We start from the raw sequence: 21,249 nt of genomic DNA, 5'->3' as shown, positions 1-21,249 counted from the left end.
TGCTGCAGCTCAGCGTGCTCCTGCTGGTGCCAGCTGTACTCCACATGTGGGCTGTGCTGGGGACAGCTAGCGCTCCATGCCTGGGCACTCGGATGCTTTGGCCAAGGAGGGGACATACGTGCAAGTCTTGCTCACCCCTGGCGGGAGGCTCGAAGCTCTGCTCCTGCTGTCAGCTGAGAGAGATTCTTCACTAAGGTTAACCAAGCCGAACAGGAGTACTTGTGGCACCTTAGAGACTAACAAATTTATTGGAGCATAAGCTTTCGTGGGCTACAACCCACTTCTTCGGATGCATAGAATGGAACATATATTGAGGAGATATATATACACACATACAGAGAGCATGAACAGGTGGGAGTTGTCTTACCAACTCTGAGAGGCCAATTAAGTAAGAGGAAAAAAAAACTTTTGAAGTGATAATCAAGATAGCTCAGTACAGACAGTTTGATAAGAAGCAAGTGTGAAAATACTTACAAGGGGAGATAGATTCAATGTTTGTAATGGCTCAGCCATTCCCAGTCTTTATTTAATCCTGAGTTGATTGTGTCTAGTTTGCATATCAATTCCAGCTCAGCAGTCTCTCGTTGGAGTCTGTTTTTGAAGTTTTTCTGTTTTAAGATAGCCACCCGCAGGTCTGTCATAGAATGGCCAGACAGGTTAAAGTGTTCTCCCACTGGTTTTTGAGTATTATGATTCCTGATGTCAGATTTGTGTCCATTAATTCTTTTGCGTAGAGACTGTCCGGTTTGGCCAATGTACATGGCAGAGGGGCATTGCTGGCACAAGATGGCATATATCACATTGGTAGATATGCAGGTGAACGAGCCCCTGATGGTATAGCTGATGTGATTAGGCCCTATGATGATGTCACTTGAATAGATATGTGGACAGAGTTGGCATCGGGCTTTGTTACAAGGATAGGTTCCTGGGTCAGTGTTTTTGTTCAGTGATGTGTGGTTGCTGGTGAGTATTTGCTTTAGGTTGGGGGGTTGTCTGTAAGCGAGGACAGGTCTGTCTCCCAATATCTGTGAGAGTAAAGGATCATCTTTCAGGATAGGTTGTAGATCTCTGATGATGCGCTGGAGAGGTTTTAGTTGGGGGCTGAAGGTGACAGCTAGTGGTGTTCTGTTATTGTACTGAGCTATCTTGATTATCACTTCAAAAGTTTTTTTTTTTTTTCTCTTACTTAATTGGCCTCTCAGAGTTGGTAAGACAACTCCCACCTGTTCATGCTCTCTGTATGTGTGTATATATATCTCCTCAATATATGTTTCACTCTATATGCATCCGAAGAAGTGGGTTGTAGCCCACGAAAGCTTATGCTCTAATAAATTTGTTAGTCTCTAAGGTGCCACAAGTACTCCTGTTCTTTTTACCTAATATCGAACCTAATCTCCCTGGCTGCAGCTTAAGCCCATTGCTTCTTGTCCTATCTTCAGTGCCCATGGAGAACAACTGATCACGGTCCTTTTTGTAACAGCCTTTAACATAGTTGAAGACTGTTTTCAGGTCCCCTTTCAGGTTTTTTTCCTCAAGACTAAACATGTCCAGTTTTTTAACCTTTCCTCACAGGTCAGGTTTTCTCATCCTTTGATCATTTTTGTTGCTTTCCTCTGGACTATCTCCGGTTTGTCCACATCTTTCTTAAAGTGCAGCGCCCAGGCTTGGACACAGTGCTCCAGTGGAGACCTTACCAGTGCCGAGCAGAGCAGGACAGAGTCTCGCATACCACATTCCCGTTAATGCACCCTAGAATGATGTTAGCCTTTTTCACAACCACATCACATTGCTGACTCGTATTCAGTTTGGGATCCACTCTAAGCCCCAGACTCTTTCTGCAGTACTGCTGCCTAGCCAGTTATTCCCCATCTTGTACATTTGATTTTCCTTCCAAAGCGAAGTGCTTTATACTTTTCTTTATTGAATTTCATCTTGCACTTGACAGGCTGCTTGATGTATGATATGAAGGCAAAGGGCTCTATCCAGCCCCACTGCAAGCTGCCGTAATACCACTGAGATTTGTGGCTGAATCTGGCCCAATGAGAGTGACCCCTCAGGCAAAGGACATGCTCCGAGCCACTGGTATAAAGACATCTGTCGCAGAGGAATTGCAACTGGCTGCAGCCTTGGAAGTCTGTCCTGTGTTTATTGTTCCCAGCTAGGGAATGCTGAGCCCAAGCCCAGCTCTGACACTGGCCTTGCTCAGGAGTTGGGAGGACAGAGATGAGCAAAATATTTGCCTCCTTTTTTTTCTTCGTCCATGAACTGACAGGAAAATTCTCCTCATGGTTTGGGGACTTGCCCCCCCCCCAATGGGCTAGGGGCAGTGTTTGAAGTTTGAGCTTGGATGTTGGATTGGTGCAGCTAACCAGTGCCGCTCGAATGTCAATGGTCTAATGTCCCAGCTCAGAATTTGAGCGGAATTCACCGCTGGGTCGGGGGACAGATCACAGCCGGGACAGGCCGAGGCACTTTGGGATGTAGTGGGACATAGGTGGTACCTAGACCTTGTGCTGGCTCTAGGCAGCCTTCATGAATATCCGAGCAGTTGACCTTAGCCTCAGCCTTTGTGCTGCAGTTCCTGACAGCCCCTCTGTTTGTGGGAAGCAAATACAAAAGGGTCACAAATGCCATCCAGTCGGAGCTGGGCTTTGAATGCTTATGAATTATTTGCCGGAGGTTTTTTCCCACTGTCCCCCCATTCCACATGATCCTTCACCTAGGGTGACCAGACAGCAAATGTGAAAAATCAGGACCAGGGGTGGGGGGTAATAGGAGCCTATATAAGAAAAAGTCCCAAAAATCAGGACTGTCCCTATAAAATCGGGACATCTGGTCACCCTACCTTCACCGAAAGTGTGGCACAGAGCTATGGGTTACTAAGTCTGCGTTTCTCCTCTGGAGTGGCTTAGACCGGGTCGCTCTGAATGACCCTATTGGTGACTTGCTTGTCCCACACTGGTATTTCTGCTTTCCTTGTGGTCTCTTGGCACTTCTCTGGGTATTCCCATAGGGCAGCTCAGGCACTGCTGTTTCTGCTGCCCACCAGGCAATTCCAGTATCTGGACAGGCCTGGGTTTTCCCAGGACTCTGGATAGAAGATGTGCACATCTGTTTCCAATCCCCTTGCAGTGCTACTCCACTGAAGCACATCAGCAGTGAAGCCCGCTGCATGGCATAATGTCAGCATCAGAGCTCAGCACTCCCGGAGACTTGCACCTTTTGGGCCTGGCCTGTTAGCTTCAGTGGGGTGGGGAAGTGTCAGGAAATGCAGCATTGTTTAAAGGCCACGTGAGGCCTGGTTCCTGGGAAATGCAGGTCATTTGGAGATTAGGAGGTGGGAGTTCCAGTGAGCTCTTCAAAGGTCAGTAAGCAACCCTACCAATTACTGAGCCTCACTTTATTATCTGAAAGGGATGGAGCTCACTCATTTTGCTGTTGATTTCAGCATGAGTCAAGCAGCTTGTTACATACATAACTCATGAAAAATGTCAAGTTTTATGTAGCACGAGGTGTGGTTAGTGGCTGGGGGAAACCTAACACAGATATGAGGAAAACACTCTCTGGCTGTGCGTGGACGGTTTGCAAGAAGAGCAGCTGTAATGGACCCAGATCCCTTATTCAGAGGAGCGGCCCTTGTGCTGCGTTCCCACAGCAGCTTCAAAACTGACAGGGAAAAGAATTCCAATCCCCACCCCCCACAAAACACACACACGTGCACACACACATACACCCCTGCACTCCTTGGGGAAATTGTCTGTCACTCACCCTTTTGTAACTTGGCCATAATTGCGATAAAGAAAAATAATGAAGGTTGAGGGCATGGAAACTTTTACACCCCCTTAACTCCTCTCCCCTCAGACATATGGCCAGATCCTCTGTTGCCACAGTGGGCCCAGCTCCATGGAGCTGCACCCATTTACCCCAGCTGAGAACCTGCTTACGGCTGGGGAGATCCTCCAGGCCATGAGAACACAATGTGAAGAGGCTGGACTCTGTCCTTGGCTGGGATTTACGGATTCACAGTTGTGAAAATGACCTTGGTGCCAACCCAGCGCTGTGTGTGAATTGAGATGATATTGAGGAATGCAGAAAGATTCCAACTCCCTCCTGCCCCTGCGCTGGTCCCTGAGGTTTCTCTAGCAGCCTTCGCTCTAGGATCTCGTGCCACTGAACAGTATTCTCTATAAACAGCCGTCTGCAGGGCAGCCTTGTGCTGCAGGAATGAACGCCATGTGCAGCAGCAGCCTCCATACCCTCTTCTGCTCCCAATGGTTTCTGTGCAATACCCTGTGAAGGAACCTACTCTTCTTCAGGCATCAGCAGACACTGTAGGCCTGGGACAGCCCTTAAACTTTCACTCTGCCTCGCCTAAACTAGGAAGCCAGTTCTGCTGACCAGGCCTGGGACCCTGGCATCTCCTGAGACTAGCAAGTCCTTTCAAAGGTGCAGTGCCCTTTGCTGGGCCTGGCCTGCTGCCTAGCTGGCTTTGAGAGTTACACAGCAGTCTGAAAACGGGCCTTTATCAATCATGCCTACTCCCTACAGTGCTGGAGCCTGAAATGCCACTGTCCTGCAATGGGGTTCCCACTGAAAAATGAGCCCCTGTATGAATGGGTAGGGGCTAGTGCAGCTCCATTGATTTCAATGCGCCAGGTCTGACTTTGCTCCAGTGCAAAAGTACTCAGCTCCCAGCAACTCCCATTGTTCTCCGTTTGGAGGTGGAGGCATTCTCCTGGATCCCTAGTGGGATCTGCTGGGTGCTGAGCTCTTTTGAAAGTATGGCCAGTAGTTTTTGTTCCTGCTGGCCCTGCAGTACAGACCTAGCCATGGAAAAGGCACTTGGATTCTGTTCTGCCTCAGGTATGCGGCTCCCTGCTGCCTCCTGAACCCTTATGGCTGGGCCCACGGTGTGCAGCAGAGGGGTTAGGTCAGTCGAGGCTCCACCACTCGGGCTGAGCCGGCAGTTGGGAATACCTGTCTGAAGCTGAGAGGCCACTGAGGGGATAAACGTGGGGCACTGACATGCCATTTTTTCTGGATCACTGGCTTGAGCAGAACCAGACTTTAAACATGGTCCTGTGGCACTGAATGCTTAAAGCTAAACCGCCAACTCTAAATCCTCTGCCAGTGTCACACCTCATCAGCTAGCCAGTGAGAGCAGCAGCTTGTTCCGCCTCCTACAAATCATCTGAGTAGCTTTTCCAGGCCAGTAATTGAAAGAAGCTTGAATGTGGCTGATTAGGCCCCAAGCCCTGTGTGATTCATGTGTGCGCACACATCACTCTCAATTACTGGCTCCAGCTCAGGTTTTCAGCCAGGGAGGCAAGGCTGGAACCAAGGAAGGGGAGAGGGATCTGACAGAAAACAGAGGTCTGTGGGCCCCGCATGCTCCTCAGAGAGGTGCCACATTGGAAGCCTTTGGAGTCTCCATTCCCATGCATGTGGCAAGGGGGTGAGGAATGTGGAGGACACACAGCTTAGTGCTAATAATTAACAGGTGATGAATACTGAATGTCCATTTCCTAAAGCAAATTACAGACAGGGAACTGGGAGTAATGAGTGTCTGAGCTGGATCTCTCCAAGGGCAGTAATATCCCCTAATGTCTCTAAAGCACCTGCTAACCCCCAAACCTCCCGAGTGCTTTACAAATCATTTAGAAGGGCAGAGATGCATACTGGAATCACTTTGCCCACCACTGAAATGCAGCCACCTCTGGGGTGAAGCATAGCAGCTGTTCAGCGGCGCTCAGCCCTACACTATAGGTTAGGGCAGGAAGTGATGATGAATATTGTTTCCAATTGAAATAGCAGGGGGAAGTCAGAGAGAATTCTGGCCAGAAAGTACTCTGAGATCTTCACTGAACAGAATCAGTCAGGACCTTGGCTGGAAGCAGTATGATCTTCGACTTCCTGCCTTAAACGGTAGCGTGAAGCTGTTCGCTCTCAAACAGGAGCTGATTTCCATCCCAGTGGTGGTTGCATTTTAGTGGTGAATAAAGTTTCCTGTGTATAGTTTGTATTGGTTTAAGTTTGTCAAGGCTTTGGAATCATTTGATATGAAAGGTGCTACAGAAACGGAAGCTCAGTATCCTTATATCTGGGAATGCGGGCGCTTTCTGCACACGCTGCCAGGTTAGCTAAATCTTAGAGTAGGCTAGAAAAAGCTTCACAGAAGTAGGTCAAATAAATGCTAACCGTAAACCGCACACACAGCCACAAGGGGTGGTGCTGTGTGGTTTAACTGCTGTGACCCATGGAGCTGGGACGCTGGGGCAGGTGGATTTCCCTGTCCGGGTCAGAGATGATGTGCCATGTTGTCAGCCAGGCTAGGCAGAGAGAGATCCAGGGCATCAAAGGAGATTAAAGGTCCTTACTTTAGATCGCGGTGTGTGGGAATCGTCTCTACGACAGCCGCACACGTGCCCAGGATTACACTGCAAGAAGGGATGTCTGCTGGCAGGGGAACAAGAGGGGAACATGGCCACAGCCTTGCCCCATCCCCCAGCTAGTGAAGCAGAGTTGGCCAAAGCAAGGCCTTCCGAGCCCTACGTGCAGCCAAGGGCCACCCACCGGCTGTGGCTGTAGGGCAAGGACAAGCTGTCAAAGGCAGGAGTTCCCCGCTGTGCAGCGCGGCTCAGCCGTGGCTGAGAGACACAGGCAGGCTCTGGGGAGAGGGCACTGGCCTCTGATTCAGAAGGGGACGTACATTTATATGCCAACTCGAGCGCTGGGAGGAGCTCAGGGTGCCAGTCTGAGCCCCCCATTCCTGCTGGCCTGGTGCACAGGAGGCATTTCACACAGGGCTCCTTCCTGGGAGAGGACGAGACCTTCGTGCCCTAGAGCGCAAAAGTTTTTTTCCCTTTCTCCAGAACAGCAGCTCAAGCCCCCGAAATGTACCAGATGTGCCGTGCCCAGCCCCCGGCAGATGGGCAGCCAGGGACCAGAATGAACTGGCTTTTGGGAGACCCATAGAGAGTGGTTTGAAAAGAAACCCATTCAGACCGGCTGTTCTGGCCGGATGAGCCTCTCGGTGGCTTTTCTGAGAAGTATAAATGAGCTGCTTCCGCTGCGTGTGGGTTACTTCATGAGCCATTGGTTTAGGATTGCTGGGCAGCAGCCCGAGTGCTTTTGCAGGGGATGCTTTATAAACACAAGGAATTGCTGTTGTTATTAGTCCCTCATAAATAAAAACAAGCTGCTGCCAATGGCGGCCGGGAGCTGAGGGGCACCAGTGACCTGTGCTGGGCAGGAGGGCAGATTAGAGGATCAGCTGGGCTCCCTTCTGGCCTTACACTCCATCTCCTCTTCTTGCTTTCCGAGCTCGCCTGGCAGTCGTCCCAGGCACTGCTTTGGGGCCTTGGAAACACCCCCAGCAGAGGAGCTGGGGGAGGGGAATTAACCATTGACTCCTTGCTCAGAGCCTCGCAGCAGCTTATTTGCCAGGCTCTAGGCTGGAGCCTCCAGGCAGGGACTCAGTATTTGTGTCTTGCGCAGAGCTGAGCAGCAATAGTGAGTAATGCCAGCTTGCTCCTTCGCTCTGAGCAGCTGCCTAGGGACGAGTCCGCTCCACCCTGCACAAGGCGGCTGTGGCTGACTGACCAGGCCTTGCCCACCTCCCTCGGCTCTGCTCCTGAACAGTCAGGGCTAAGGCTGGGGGTTCTGATGGAGACTTAGGTGCCCAGATTGGGAGTTAGGCCACTTTGAAAATCCCTGTTCCTCACGCCCAGCCAGGCGCCCTGGTGTCAGTCAGAGGAGGAGGAGGAAGGCCCCACTCCCAGCCAGCCACCCTGGCATCTGTTGGAGGAGGAGAAAGGCCCTGGAGGGTCTTAGCAGGGGAAGGAGAGGTGCAAGCGCCTTTGTGCTCCCCTGCCCCTCCTCTGCCCCCCAACCCATCAGCGTTTAACACATACAAGGAAATGGGCTGAGCTGAGCAGGCGAGAGTAACAAACGGGCTCCCTGCACCCCCGGGAACGTGCTGCGACAGAATGGGCATTCCCATGAAACCCACCTCCCAGAGAAGCCACCTCGGGAAGGAGACTCTCTACCCCGGGGTAACACGGGCCCCGGAATGGACCAGGGGGTGGCTAGTCCGTTAGCTCAGGCTGCAGAGATCGTACCTGGGCCCTAGAGGAGCCAGGGTCCATCCCTGGTGATAGCCCAGAGGATGGTTATGGCGACTCTTCCAGCAGTGGCTTTGGCCCTTCGTTCGTGCTTGTGGGTGGGGTCTTTAGGACTCCACGTTGGTGCACCAGAGAGCAGAGACTTTCCTGGGGGAGCCCCAGCCCAGGGTCACGAGGGATATGCAGGGCACCTGGCTGCTGGGTGGCTCTTTGGTGGACCCCAAAGGCGTTGGGACACCGGCAGGAATTCCTTCCTGACCCCCTCCCCCAGTGCACCCCAGAGCCTAAGGTGTGACCCAGGACAGGCCAAGTCCCACCTGTCCTTACACGCCTGCTTCTTGCCCTTGCCCAGGTGTTTGGCGACATGGACCAAGTGCGGATGACGTCCGAGGGCTCCGACTGCCGCTGCAAGTGCATCCTGCGGCCTCTCAGCAAGGATGCCTGCAGCCGCATCAAGGATGGCAGCATGCGGGTGGAGGATTTCTACACGGTGGAGACGGTGAGCTCGGGGGCCGACTGCAAGTGCTCCTGCACGGCCCCGCCCTCCTCGCTCAACCCCTGCGAGAACGAGTGGAAGATGGAGAAGCTGAAGAAGCAGGCGCCGGAGCTCTTCAAGGTACCTGGGCTCAGGCAGGTCTTGCACACCAGCCTCTGCCTCCGCCCCACGGCTCGCTGCCACACGCTGACGTGTCCCTGAACGCTACGGTCGGCCCTGGGTGCATGGAACCCCCAGCGACGCATGAGCTGCAACCCCCTCCCTTGCACCATGCGTGTTTAACCCTTCGTAGCCCAGCACCAGAGGCTGGTTCCAGGGCTCCTGCTCTAGAGGCTCATGTAGTGCCCTGGTGGGAAAAGGCCATTTCTTAGGAGGGCAGAAACCTGGGGGCTGGAAAGAAAAGAGACGGACTCCCGGTCCCAGCCAGACCCATCATGGGCTGATCGCATCCGCAGCTCAGCACAAAGGTCCAGGAGCACCGCCAGCTTTTTTGCCGCCCTAGACGGCGGAAGGTCCCACCCCCAAAATGCCGCCCCCAACACAGGCGGCGGAAGGTCCCGCCCCCGAAATACCGCCGACGACCGGGGCGGCTGAAGTTCCGGCCGCTGCGGTCGCTGCCCCCCAAATGTTAGCGCCCTAGGCGACCGCCTAGGTCGCCTAATGGGTTGCGCCGGCCCTGCAAAGGGCCCTTCCCGGCCCAGCCCCACTGGGGCACATGTCAGGCGGGAAGGGCTGGGCCATGTGGCAGCAGTGAGGTCTGGGGTGAGGGAGGGAGGGAGGGAGGGAGAGCCGCCAGCTGGCAGTGACTCCACGGTGCAGGAATCCCTGCTCCCCAGAGACCAGACAGCAGGTTCTCCCAGCAGCGCTGACTCCCTGACAAGAGCAGATCTGTGCTGGGGGGGCCTGCAGGCTTCCCGGGAGGCTGCGGCTCTATTGGCCCTTGTGCGTGAGAGACGGCGCAGGGTCGAGAGCTTCTGGTGGCTAAATGTCACCAGCTAACAATAGGCAGTGTGTGCCCTGCTCACTCCCTCCACGCAGCTGTGCAAGGCTGCCGGCTCGGCCTGCCGGGCTCCACGTTGAAGGGGTGGCCAGGGAGGAGCATGGGCTGCCCTGCACCCCATGGGCAAGGTCTGACAGACCAAGGCCAAAGAGGGTCCAGGCCGTAGGGTCACTCAGTGAGGGTATGAGTCACCTCGGGCAGTTTCCAGGCCTGGGCTCATCCCCACCCAAGGATACATTTCACCTTTAATGCTTCCAGCTCCTATGCAGCTGTCCTGCAAGGCACACGACTGATCCCAGCTCCCAGCGGGCCGAGGTACTATAGACTCATCGGAGTTAGAGACGGGAGCAGTGCCTGTGGTGTCCCCTTCCTCTATCATTCCTCAGCCCACATTTCCCCTTCCTTAAGTCTGCCTCGGTTCTGTAACACTCTGGGGTGGGTGGGGCCCTTTCCCTGGAAGTGTGTGTATGTGGGCAGGGTGGGGGCACAGGGAGAGACAGAAAAGTGGCATGAAATTAAAATCAGGGTTGGGATTATTGGTAGTGAGAAATCCCAGAGGATATTGTAGGTGGGCATCATTCTCTCTGTGTGGGTTCCTGCACCGGGTTTGCATTCTACACTGCGTCTCAGCCCCACACAGCTGCTGCCTACCTGTTTTGCCTCTATGGCATCGTGTGCTGGGACCGTAGCAGTTCTGTGGTGCTCCCAACACTGAGTCCTGTTGCATTATATCATTCGGGTTGCTCTGCCCACTAGTGTGATTTTGATCTGCAGGAAGCCACGTTGAATTTTCCTTCCTTCTGGGGTCCCTGTTTACTGCAGCCCCCATTGTCACCTGCTGCTCTTGGAATTCAGCTTCAAGGTTTTTCCTTCACAGCTGCAGTCCATGGTTGACCTGCTGGAGGGAACGCTGTACAGCATGGATTTGATGAAGGTCCATTCATACATCAAGAAAGTGGTCTCCCAGATGAATACGCTGGAGGAGGTAAGAGCGGACCCCGGGCACTGCAGTTTCGGAGCCATCGCAAAGCAGTGCAGCCAGATGAGCAAACACAAGAGCCAGCACCTGCTACTGCTGCCCAGCCACCGCTCTGCCGGGGGATACAGAGACGCCCCCGACTAGCAGGAAACGAGCTCTGATAACTTCCTTCCTCCCTGTCCTCTGCCTGGGGATGGAAACATCCACGGAGGCCATTAGAACCCCTGGAAGAGTTAACCCTCTCCTGGCCTCTCCTCGCCGTTGCCAGGGCAGATGCAAGACAGCCAAGTTTCACTGTTTCATTGAGCTGCTGGCTACAGGCGCCTCACACTTCGGTTGTGCAGGCATCCGGGCGTTGGCCAGGGGGTGGGCTGAGAGGATCATATGGACAGCAGGAATGTACATCTGATCCTGCGAGACGGGCCCCTGCCCAGCACAGGTGCGGTGATTGTGAGAGCATGTCCTTTCCCAGGGCAGCTAAGAAGTTAAGGGGAGTCTGCCCTCGTTCACCCGCCAGACTGAGCGAGGGCTGGTCACTCTTACACTGGGCCCAGCCCAGTGCTGGTTCTGGTGGCTTGTGCGTCAGCTGCTCCAAGCTCCCCGCACCAGGGGTGTGATGGGCCTTGCTGCGCTGGGAGCCGGGCTGGGAGCGCTCCCGGTGGCTGAGGGCCGGCAGGCAGGGCTGGGGCAGCAGAGGTTGTAACCTGCGGACGTGGCTTTGTCACCTGGAGAGTCGGGGAGCCTGGCTGTGCTGCCCCTCAGGCCAGTTCCTTACCTGGGGGGGAGGGGACGAGCACTGCACCGACACGGGGAAATGTGGGTCCTGGCCTAGAGCTCACCATGAAACTGACACAACCACAGCCAAGGACGGGGGAAGGGACCCAGGTGGGGGTTGTGCTCTGCCTGGTCAATTGCACAGGCTGGGGGCTATTGTGGGGGTGTCGGGGGAGTGACTGTGAGCAGGGAGTAAGAGAATTGCCTACCTAGAGAGCCTTCAGCTGCCTGCAGAAGCGATACTTCCCAGTCACCGCCAGGCATCGCCTGAGCGGGTTAGCAGCGCTGGCTCCCTTACCCAGCTGAGAGGCTGTTTGCATTGGGCCCTGGGACTTGAGCAGGACAGTACTTCCCTGTCCAGCCCGGTCCCAGCCCCCTCCCAGAGCTGGGAATAGAACCCAGGAGTCCTAGCTCCCAGCCCTACTGCTCCAGCCAGTAGACAGAGTTGTCATCCCCTGGAAGCGGGATAGGTTTCGGTTTGTAGAGAAACGTGAAACTTTTTGCTTGAACCAAAGGACAATGGAAGCCCTATCAGGTCTCAGCTACTCACGCCCTGTTCCCTTCCCGCCTCTTGCTCAGACCATCAAGACGAACCTGAGCAGGGAGAATGACTTCATGAAGGAGAGCGTCGTGCACCTGACCAACCAGATGAAGCGCTATGAGAACTACTCCGACATCATGATCAGCATCAAGAAAGAGATCTCCAACCTGGGCTACCAGCTGCTGCAGAAGGACGCTGCTGCTGTCCCCGAGAGGAAGGCCCAGGTACCTTCCTGCCCCCATCACCACGCACACACTCGCAGGTGCCAGCCTGGTCCCCTTGGCGCTGGCCCGCAGAGCTGAGGGGGCTGTACGCTAGGCGGAGTGAGGGCCCAGAGGTGGTGCTGCGTTGTAGCACTGCCGGGGCGGCAGCACCTGTGCTAAATGATTAACTCCCTTTGGCCCATTGTTAGAGTCCGTCAGGGCCTGTTGCATACTCTGGTCTCCCTTCCATCCCGTCTTTGCTGCCCTGGGTGCTGCCATCTTGCAGGTAGCCTCTGTTCTGTTCAGAGTTCATCCCGTGTCCATCACCATGGTATCTGAGCCCCTGGCTTGGCACACAGAGTGCCCAGAGCTGGACTCCTGCTGGCTGCGCTGCCTGGAGTCCCTCTCTTTGCAGCAGGTGCTTTGTGATCCCAAGCCATCGGCCCCGCTCGGTGCAAGAGCCTGGCCGGACACGGCACCACTGCTGCCCACTGGGGTGCCTCTGAGCCTGGCTCTGTCTCCTAGGACACGGCCAGGGGCAAAGGCAAGGAGGCGAGCAAGTATCCCAGCGCCCGCAAGAGCCTGGGGGACAAGGCAGCTGTGAGAGCCCCCAAGGAGAAGCTGCCAAAAACGGAGAAGCCCAAGAAGGAGATTCTGAGGGTCAGACTGGGCGCATCGCAGCCCACCCCCAAGCCCAAGCCCTCTGTCCACCAGCAGACCGTGATCCGGGGCATCACCTACTACAAGGCTGCCAAGCAGGAGGAGGCCGAGGGCCTGGTCAGCAACCGAGGTAAGTGCCCAGGCCCCTTGGAGTGGGCACAAGCACCTCAACAGGCCCAGCGTGGCATGTGGTTGAGAGGACAGGACTGTCTGCTGGCCAGGGAAGCCAGAGGGTGTACCTGGGAGGCCCTGCCAACCCATCCTCGGGGAGCCTCAGACCCTTCCCCACCAGTCTGCCATGTTACTCCCCCTCAGAGCCACCTGCATGGTGCCCCACTCCTGTGAGCGCCCGGCCCCTGTGTGCCTCCCGCCTGCACATCCCTGCTGGGCCTGGGCTGCATACTGCTCCCAGCTCTCTCCTGTGGGGCAGGAAGTGCAGGGGGCCAGGCACTCAGCATTTACCTCTTGGGATTTGCCTTCAAGGCCTGGTCTTAGGGCACAGGAGAAAGTGAGTTCCAGCATTTGGGCACATCACAAAACCACCTCAGCGACCGAGACGGACACGGGCTCTTCTCAAGGGGGGCCCAGGGATGGGATAACAGGGGCTGCAGGTCTGGACTGAGGAGCACCAGCAGAGCTGGGTGTGGGTGAGGGTGTGTATGTGTGTGGGTGAGGGTGAGGAGCCCAGGGCTGGGTTAGCAGGGGGGCTGCTGGACAAGACCAAAATGCATCAGGAAAGCTGTGGGGAGCAACTCTATGTTTAGTGGCCTAAAAGGTTGAAAAGCAAATCCCACACTCAGCCGCTGGGAAGTTTCCTGGCCTCCAGCCTCGGGGTAAATCCGTTCCCTGGACGCTGATCCTGTCCCTGCCCGCGCTGCACTCCCTGCTCCTCTCTCAAACACCGTGTGTGCACACTCAGTGGAGCTGTTTGCACACTCAGTGGAGCGAGTGAGGGATTTCAGAGGGAAGCAGCCCCCTTTTTTACACAGCTCCCGGGCAGGTGTGGGGCCCGGTGGGCTCAGCCTTTCTCTGAGCCCCACAGTGTTTTACTAGATCCGGGGCAGCTGGTTTAGTTTAACGAAGAAGGTGCATGTAGTTAAATGCTGCAGAAATCCAACCTGGGGAGCCCAGGCCCTGCATCCTGGTTCCCCTGCCCTCCTGCCTTGCCTCTGTCCCCCCGTCCCCCAGTGTGCTGTGGAAGCAAGGCAGAGGGGGCCACAGGCGGGAACTGCCACACTGCAGTTGTAGGGGAGAGGCGGGACTCTCGGCATCTCCTCCCCTTCACGGTCAGCTCCCCAGCAGGGTGGGACATTGGCTGCCTTGGAGGGGGCGGGATGGGGTGGGCAAGGGAGGGAGTCAGATGCTCTGCGCAGGAAAGAGAGTAGGGACTGGGGGTGGGGTGGAGGAGGCGGGAGACAGACTCCCCACAGCCCTGGCCTGTTCCTCAGCACAGCTCCCGGCCCACCCTCCTGGCACTCCTTGCTAGACAGCACCAAGCCCAGGGAAGGGAACGGCAGTAAGGGCTCTGCTTCTTTCCTCAGAAAGCCCCGGGAAGGGGAGCCCTCGGATGGACCGACCAGAGGAGAGGAACCCCGAGTCCTATGCTGCTGCGGAGGCCCAGGGGAGAGTCGGCGAGCAGGCAGAGACCACCACTGCCCGCTCCACCCAGCCCCCCAGCACCACCTGGGCCCCCAGCACCACTACCCGGAGCCCACCAGTCACCGTCCTCTCCATGGGGGACAATGCTGAAGGCACCGAGGAGCTGGAAGCGACTAACCAAGGTGGGTTGGGGGCACCTCACAAGTCCCTCAGGTGGGCGAGTGGGGCCAGGCCCAAACTGCAGCTGGGGGACTTGCCAGTTGTGGCATGTCCACAGAGCACGTAGCTGAGTGGGCCCTGGTGACACTGCTGGAGCTGTGGTCCCTCCAAGGCGGGGCTGAGGGGCCCTGGGAAGGTAGGAGGTGGGCAGGGAAGCCGTCCGTGCTGTACCTGTCCTGTGGCTAGAGGGGCTCGGTCCCTGGGGCAGCCGGGCGGCACGAAATCCAGTCACACGGTGAGGAGAAGGCAGCATCTCTGGACTTGTGGGGGCGGGGGGGCTCCTAGAAGTAGATGTTTGGTCTCCTTGAGGGTGGGCCTGACTGGCTGCTGTGGACGCTGGCTGGGGGAGCAGGGCACGGCCTGCTCCCGCAGAGACCAGCAGTCAGCTCCTCTTGTTGGCTCGGCAGTGAAAGAAGTGCAGTGTGAGGGCACCATCGAGTCTGTGGAGCCACCCGTGAAGCACCACAGCTACGGGCGTAACGAGGGGGCGTGGATGAAGGACCCCGCGGCCAGAGACGACAGGATCTACGTCACCAATTACTACTATGGCAACAACCTGGTGGAGTTCAGGAGCCTCGACAACTTTAAGCAAGGTGAGGCGCTCTGGGGACGCCTGCCGGGGGGGGGCTTCCCCACACATCCCCAGAGTCGCCAGTTAGCCTCGCCTCCCCGATTACTCAGCATGTTGGGGGTTGGTTTGGGGGTGGGGGATCGTGACTAGGGGATTCACACTGTGCTGCTTGGTTCTTAGAGCCTGGTCTCACTCCAGTTTTATTCTGGTAGCACCCAGAGGCCCCAGCCAAGTTCAGGGCCTTGCTGCGCTAGGTGCTGCACACCCCAGAGTGAGAGGCTGACCCTGCCCCAGAGAACTCACAGCCTCGGTGGGCAAGACAAGGGAGTGAGGGCGGGCAGAGCTGCAGAGAGGGGGAGGGACTTGCACAGGGTCATCCAGCAGGCATGGGGCAGGGCTGGGGCTAGCGCCAGCCACTAGACACACTGCCGCTCAATAGGTCACACGGTGCTGTTTCTGTCTCCTGATTGGATGAGTATAACTACTAATGGCGTGAGAATACAAAATGTGTTTCCCAAGGGTCCCTGAAAGCCCCAGTGCGAGGGCAGCTGCAGGGAGCGCACACAAAGGGGGCAAGGCTGAGCTGCAGTGAATTCATGTAGCACCTCGAATGACCCATCGGAGAATGGCTGACATGCTTCCCTCGCCCCCTGCTCGGGCGGGGCAGGGCAGGGGTGGGCTGGGGGTCAGGGGAGCTGTCCTCACTTACCCGGGCTGTTCCCAACCTGCACACGGCCTGGGTAGGGCTCAGCAGTAAGACTCGTGGAGCAGAGAGCACATCTGGAAACGTTAACTGTGCCCACTGTATCGGTTTCCTCTTCCCACCGATGGCGTCTGGATTGCTGCCGCTCGACAGACCCCGCGTCCCCAGAGCTGCGTTTGCATGTCAAGGCAGACACCGAAACGCTTTTCCCATACAGCAGATGAAGCCAGCTGAGGGAAGCTGAGCAGGGTGACTGGCACGACTGCGCCGTTAGCGGCACAGGGAGGTCAGCGCTGCCGGGAGCCGTACACACGGTCTGCGTGTGGAAACAAGATACAAGAGAGACTGGTGCTTTCAAAAGTTCTGGGGCTTGGACTCCCGGCACCTGGGAGACTGGAGCAGCGCCTGGGTAATCAGGCAGGTCCTGGCACCTGGACGTCGGGTTATACGAGTTCACTTGGCTGGGGAGAATGTCCCAGGAATGAGGCCTGGATGCTGCAGATGTGTGGAGAAACAGGGCTGATTTCCCAGGGCTGAACATGAGAAGCAGCTCCCGCCCCATTGCAGGGCTGCGGTCTGAGCCCCGCACCTGCCCCAAACTGAACTCGCAGCTTTCATCAGCCCAGGTCAACTCAGGAAGAGACTCCCGGGCGTGGCTCTTTAGCTCACCTTGTGATCCCTCAGCCTTCCCTCCCTGTTATCCATCCCCCACCTATCCTGGGGCTTCTCTGAGCGCAGCCTCCAGACCTGTCCATGTTCATCCAGCACGGCTGTAGCCCAGGAGGAGAAACACCAACAGACCCAGACTCTTTTCGAGCCTGCCCCGGGCCGGAGTCAGTAGCCAGAGGGAATCTCTCCCATTAGGACCATGGGAATCACCATCCTGGGTCAGAGCAGGGGCCACCTGCCCAGAAGGTCTCTCCTTAGCACCAGGCAGTGAGTGGTGAGTCTGCCTGTAGCAGGACTTACCGCCCTTATCAATGCTGCACGGCTCACAACCCTAAACACGAGGGTCTTCCGGCTTGAACAGAAGCTGGTTTATTCTCTTCCCAGGGTTAGTGCCTATTAGGCAGGCGGGAACTTGTGCTGGAACTTTGCCAGCAGGTTTATGGGCTTTGGTTTATAGCATGCTCTGGTCGGGTCTGGAACTGCCTCGGTAAAAGCAGTTTGCTCTCCCTAGAATCCTTTTCTAGTCACCCTCTGCTGAGCAGCAGTAGCTAGTCACATCCTCAGTCCCAGCTTCCATTTCTGCCTCCTGGCCCTGCCCAGACATGACTGGTGCACACAGAAGCATGTAGACAGGTGAGTGCAGGTGGGCACCTCAGGCCCGTCTGGTAGGAGCAGTCAGCGGGCAGTGCAGAAAATGAGTGTACAGAAGAGGCCAGTGGGATGTGGGGGAGGGAATGTGGCCAGTGGGAGGTAAGGATCCATTCCTGGCTCAGGTGCCTAGTCTTTGTGCCTTCAAGAGCTTTCACTTTCACCACAGGTCGTTGGAGCAACCTGTACAAGCTCCCTTACAACTGGATCGGGACCGGCCACGTGGTCTACCAGGGGGCGTTTTACTACAACCGCGCCTTCACCAAGAACATCATCAAGTACGACCTGAAGCAGCGCTTCGTGGCTGCCTGGGCCCTGCTTCATGACGTGATGTACGAGGACACCACGCCCTGGAAGTGGAGGGGCCACTCGGACATTGACTTTGCAGTGGACGAGAGCGGACTGTGGGTCATTTACCCCTCTGTGGACTATGACTACTCCCAGCTGGAGGTGATCGTCCTGAGCAAGCTGGACCCCAGCGACCTCTCCGTGAAGAAGGAGACCACCTGGAAGACAGGCCTCAAGCGCAACTCCTATGGGAACTGCTTTATCGTCTGTGGCATCCTGTATGCCGTGGATGTGTACAACCAGAAGGATGGGCAGATCTCCTATGCCTACGACACCCACACGGACACTGAGGCCAACCTCAAGCTGCCCTTCCTCAACGAGTACTCCTTCACCACGCAGATTGACTACAACCCCAAGGAGAAGGTCCTCTATGCCTGGGACAATGGCCACCAAGTGACCTATAGACTGCACTTTGTGGTCTGAGCAGCAGGCCCTGTGTCTCGGCGTATGTTGGTCCTACCCCATCAAGCACTTTTAGCAGTGTGTCCAGGGGCAAGGTGCCTCCGTGTGCCTCACACCTCTTCTGCACTTGGGCTGCAAACAAATCCACACACTCGCACACCCACTGCCACAGACCTCTAACAGCCTTTGTGAGTCAGTCGTTGCCAGAAAACAGGCAAACTGGCCTGGTGCAGCCAGGCCTTGGCCTGGATCAGTGCCTTGCAGGAGAAGACCTCTGTGCTGTCCCAGCACCGGATCCAAAGAGCTCTCCAACCAGCCAAATCCCGTTCCCCTCCTAAGATCGGTCTTAGCCATTCTCCCTGGATCCTCCAGAACCAGGTGGTAGCTGGGGGAAGGTGCAAATGGGATCTCTCCCTAGGTTTCAAACGCCAGCCATTTGCTCAGCATCTCGGGCTCAGCTTTCCACCCTTCTTGTCTAAGTCCAGTGCTAAAGTACTGCGCATGCAGATTTTACATGGTGGGTGGAGGTAACAGGGACGTCGTTTCCCTACATTCCAGCCCTAGCTTGGAGGCCAGGGAAAGAATTCCCCATACACCCTCCACCAGAAGCACAGCCATTGGTGGTATTAATTCACTCAGTCCCCACAAAGCATTGGACCCATTCTCCTCCATCACCAACTGATGGCTTTAAGCCCTTTTCAGTCAATGGTCAGCGTGTTTCAGCCTCCTAGATTCATTCCTGAAAGCCACCTCAGCATTTGCTGAAATCGCTTGTCTCATGTAACCAGACCTAAAGGGCCAGGGGATCTCTTTCTGTAAGTCCTGCTGCTGACACCAGGGATAGTGCCAATGCATTTCCAGGCTGGTCCACGTAAGGCAAGGTCTTATTTAAATTATCAGCCATCTGGCCGCTGATCTATACTCTGCATTGTCTCCTGTAAATAGTGACCCCGTGTATTCCTGTACGAAGCTGTAGCTTGTGCCGAGTGCCAGATTCTGGAGTGGTGTTGCTCCCTTCTCCCAGCTGCCCACTGCCCAAGCCAGTGTGGGGTGAGCAGAGCTCTCATTGCATGTCAATCTGGACGGGACTGAGCTCTCTCTGAGCGCCCAGCGGGAGGGAGTGGTTTGCTCTGGCTCTGCACTGCAGCTGTAACCCCAGGGGGTGGAACATCTTGGGTTGCTAGCAGGAGTTAGGATCCTTTTCCTGTATTCCCCTTCCTGCTGCCAGTCGCTTTGTTACGTTCACAGGGTGAGCAGCACCTGCTGCAGCCCACCAACCAGAAATGCAGGTGCCGTGTCTCCGAGTGGCTTGGTGACATGGGCATCCTGCCCCATGCCCAGAGCACTTGCCATGCAGCCTGCATGGTGCCCACTCTGCCCAGAGCCTGCCTGCTACAGTCAAGATATTTCATGTGCATAAAATTTGCAACATCAGCATTCTTTGTAGCAGGACATCTCCTGGGGTCCCACTGTTTCCCTTCTCCTTACAAGGTCTAAGTCTTGGTTACCTTCCCTCAATCCTGTCTGAGAATGGCTAGCTATATGATCTACTCCAGAGCCCAGCCCCTGGTGACATGGCTGCCTGCAGTAGACACCCCAAAGGGGAATGAAAGAAACAGCAGATAATTAGATGAATTCAGCTACTGGAGCAGAAGAATCTCTCAAAGCTAGAGACTAGCTCAAACCAGCTGTCCCAGCACTTCACCCAGCGAGCAGACTGGCAGCGCCCACAACCAAGAAGCATTCCATCCTCAGATCTCACTCTCACTGGCCCAGGGCAGAACCTTTGTGAACGTTGGGTAAGAGCTGGCTTTGCCAACCTGGCGTTTCATGGGTCTTGCATACAGCACTGTGCTCCCTGCCCCCTCTGCTGAAGCCCACACCAAGCGCCCCTCCGCAGCAACAGCACCGTGCACTCCCCAGGGACAGCGGTCGAGAGAATATTTTGTGTCTGTGTAGCTGCCTTGTAACACAACTCAGCAAGAAGGAGGGAGCAGCCCCACGTGCCCATCCAGTTCCCCATGGCCCTGGCAAGCGGTGTGTGCTTTGGGCCATCTGTGTGCTCCCCCGTGGCTGGGCGTCCATGGGATGAGCTTGGGACCGATGTGGCCTTCCCCACAACAAAGCGCACTAAGCAGACATTGCTGCTGTGTTCGACAGCAATGTGCAGGCACGAGAGGCTGGCCCACTCTGTGCCATAAGCCCGAGGGACCAGAACCGTCAGGTATTTCCCACGCCCAGGCCCAGGCCCAGGCTCACCAGCAGGGTCCAGACAGACTTTCGAATTCTGAGTCGGGTGCTACATTTTATTTCTAGCTCGTGGGAAGGTTATAAAGCCAAAGCTGGCTGAGGCAAGAAGGGCAGACATTGGCACTGACTCCCACCCCCTAAAACAGTATCAGCCTGTGACACAGACGGCTTTGATCTTGCCTGGGGTTGGCCTGTTACGAACACCGAGGTTTGCACAGAAATGCCTTTCCCGAGGGGAAGGGTCACTGTGCTTCCCAGCGTGGAACACGGGCTCTTTTCCTTCGCTGGCCATTGCAAAGAGCAGAGTGGGGTTTGTAATCTCTCTGCTCTCCCTAGCCCAGGTCTGAGTTCACAGCCTGTGCCTGATACTCCAGCTGAGGGGAGTGGGAGCGTGGCCAGGCACTCAGACAATCTCTGAGGGTTTTGCCTGAGCCCTGCTAAACTTTCCCCCATCATTGGTCGTCCCCAGTGCATCTGGGTGGGGGAGATGCTGCTAGGTCTCCTCATCCCACTGCTGGAGTCAGTCAGCAGCAGAGCCTCAGGCAGCTCTTGTCAGCCGCAAGCTTTCCCCTGATGTCCCTGAGCAGCTCTGTCCCCAGGAAAGGGGCAAGGTGGAGGCTGGGAAGAGAGCAGTGCTGGGGAAGGCCAGGAGGAGGAAGTGGGGGGGCGGGGTGCTGGTTGCATGGGGAGGCTGCTCAGAGCTGAGGGCTGCGATCAGACCTCAGCTCTCCTGTGCTGTGCGCTAGAGGCAGCTGACCTCCACCATTCCAGGGTGTGCAGCACCCCTTCCAATGCCCCCTTGCACCTCTCAGGGGGGAAGAGTTTTTCCAGCAGCTCTTCCAGCCCGGGCTGCTCCTGGAGTCCCACAGCAAGCGCAGTGGGACCATCGTCAAAATGCATTTCCTTTAATGTCATAGCGGCCCAGGCGTACAAGTGCCTTAATATGCCACTTACAGGTGCTGCTGTCCCGCAAATCGGCCTTACTCTAATGCCCCAAGGGCAGGGGTTTGAGCGCGCTCTGGCAAGAGGGGTTTATTTGGGTTACTTCGTCCCGGCATAAGCAG

General features: G+C 56.1%; 1 protein-coding gene across 1 annotated transcript; it reads left to right on the top strand.

Annotated features, from left to right (window-relative positions):
* Window positions 1-8,472: 8,472 nt before the first annotated feature.
* Window positions 8,473-17,956, top strand: OLFML2A (olfactomedin like 2A). The gene is made up of 7 exons (XM_065418912.1): window positions 8,473-8,739; window positions 10,497-10,604; window positions 11,952-12,137; window positions 12,642-12,906; window positions 14,318-14,557; window positions 15,002-15,187; window positions 17,355-17,956. The coding sequence occupies exons 1-7, from the start codon at window positions 8,488-8,490 to the stop codon at window positions 17,954-17,956; spliced, it is 1,839 nt and encodes a 612-aa protein (XP_065274984.1). The 5' UTR covers window positions 8,473-8,487.
* The last annotated feature ends 3,293 nt before the right edge of the window (window positions 17,957-21,249 follow it).

Source organism: Emys orbicularis, chromosome 18 (assembly GCF_028017835.1).
Source record: "Emys orbicularis isolate rEmyOrb1 chromosome 18, rEmyOrb1.hap1, whole genome shotgun sequence".
Lineage (NCBI taxonomy): Eukaryota > Metazoa > Chordata > Testudines > Emydidae > Emys > Emys orbicularis.
Note: the sequence above shows the minus strand (reverse complement) of the source record. Positions and strands in the feature narration are given on the sequence as shown.

Bases quoted from the DNA above. Each gene is read 5' to 3' on its own strand.
- OLFML2A (XM_065418912.1), top strand. From the start codon at position 8,488: ATGGACCAAGTGCGGATGACGTCCGAGGGCTCCGACTGCCGCTGCAAG. The intron at 12,907-14,317 runs GTAAGTGCCCAG...TTCTTTCCTCAG, and splicing joins GGGCCTGGTCAGCAACCGAG to AAAGCCCCGGGAAGGGGAGC. The intron at 15,188-17,354 runs GTGAGGCGCTCT...CTTTCACCACAG, and splicing joins CCTCGACAACTTTAAGCAAG to GTCGTTGGAGCAACCTGTAC.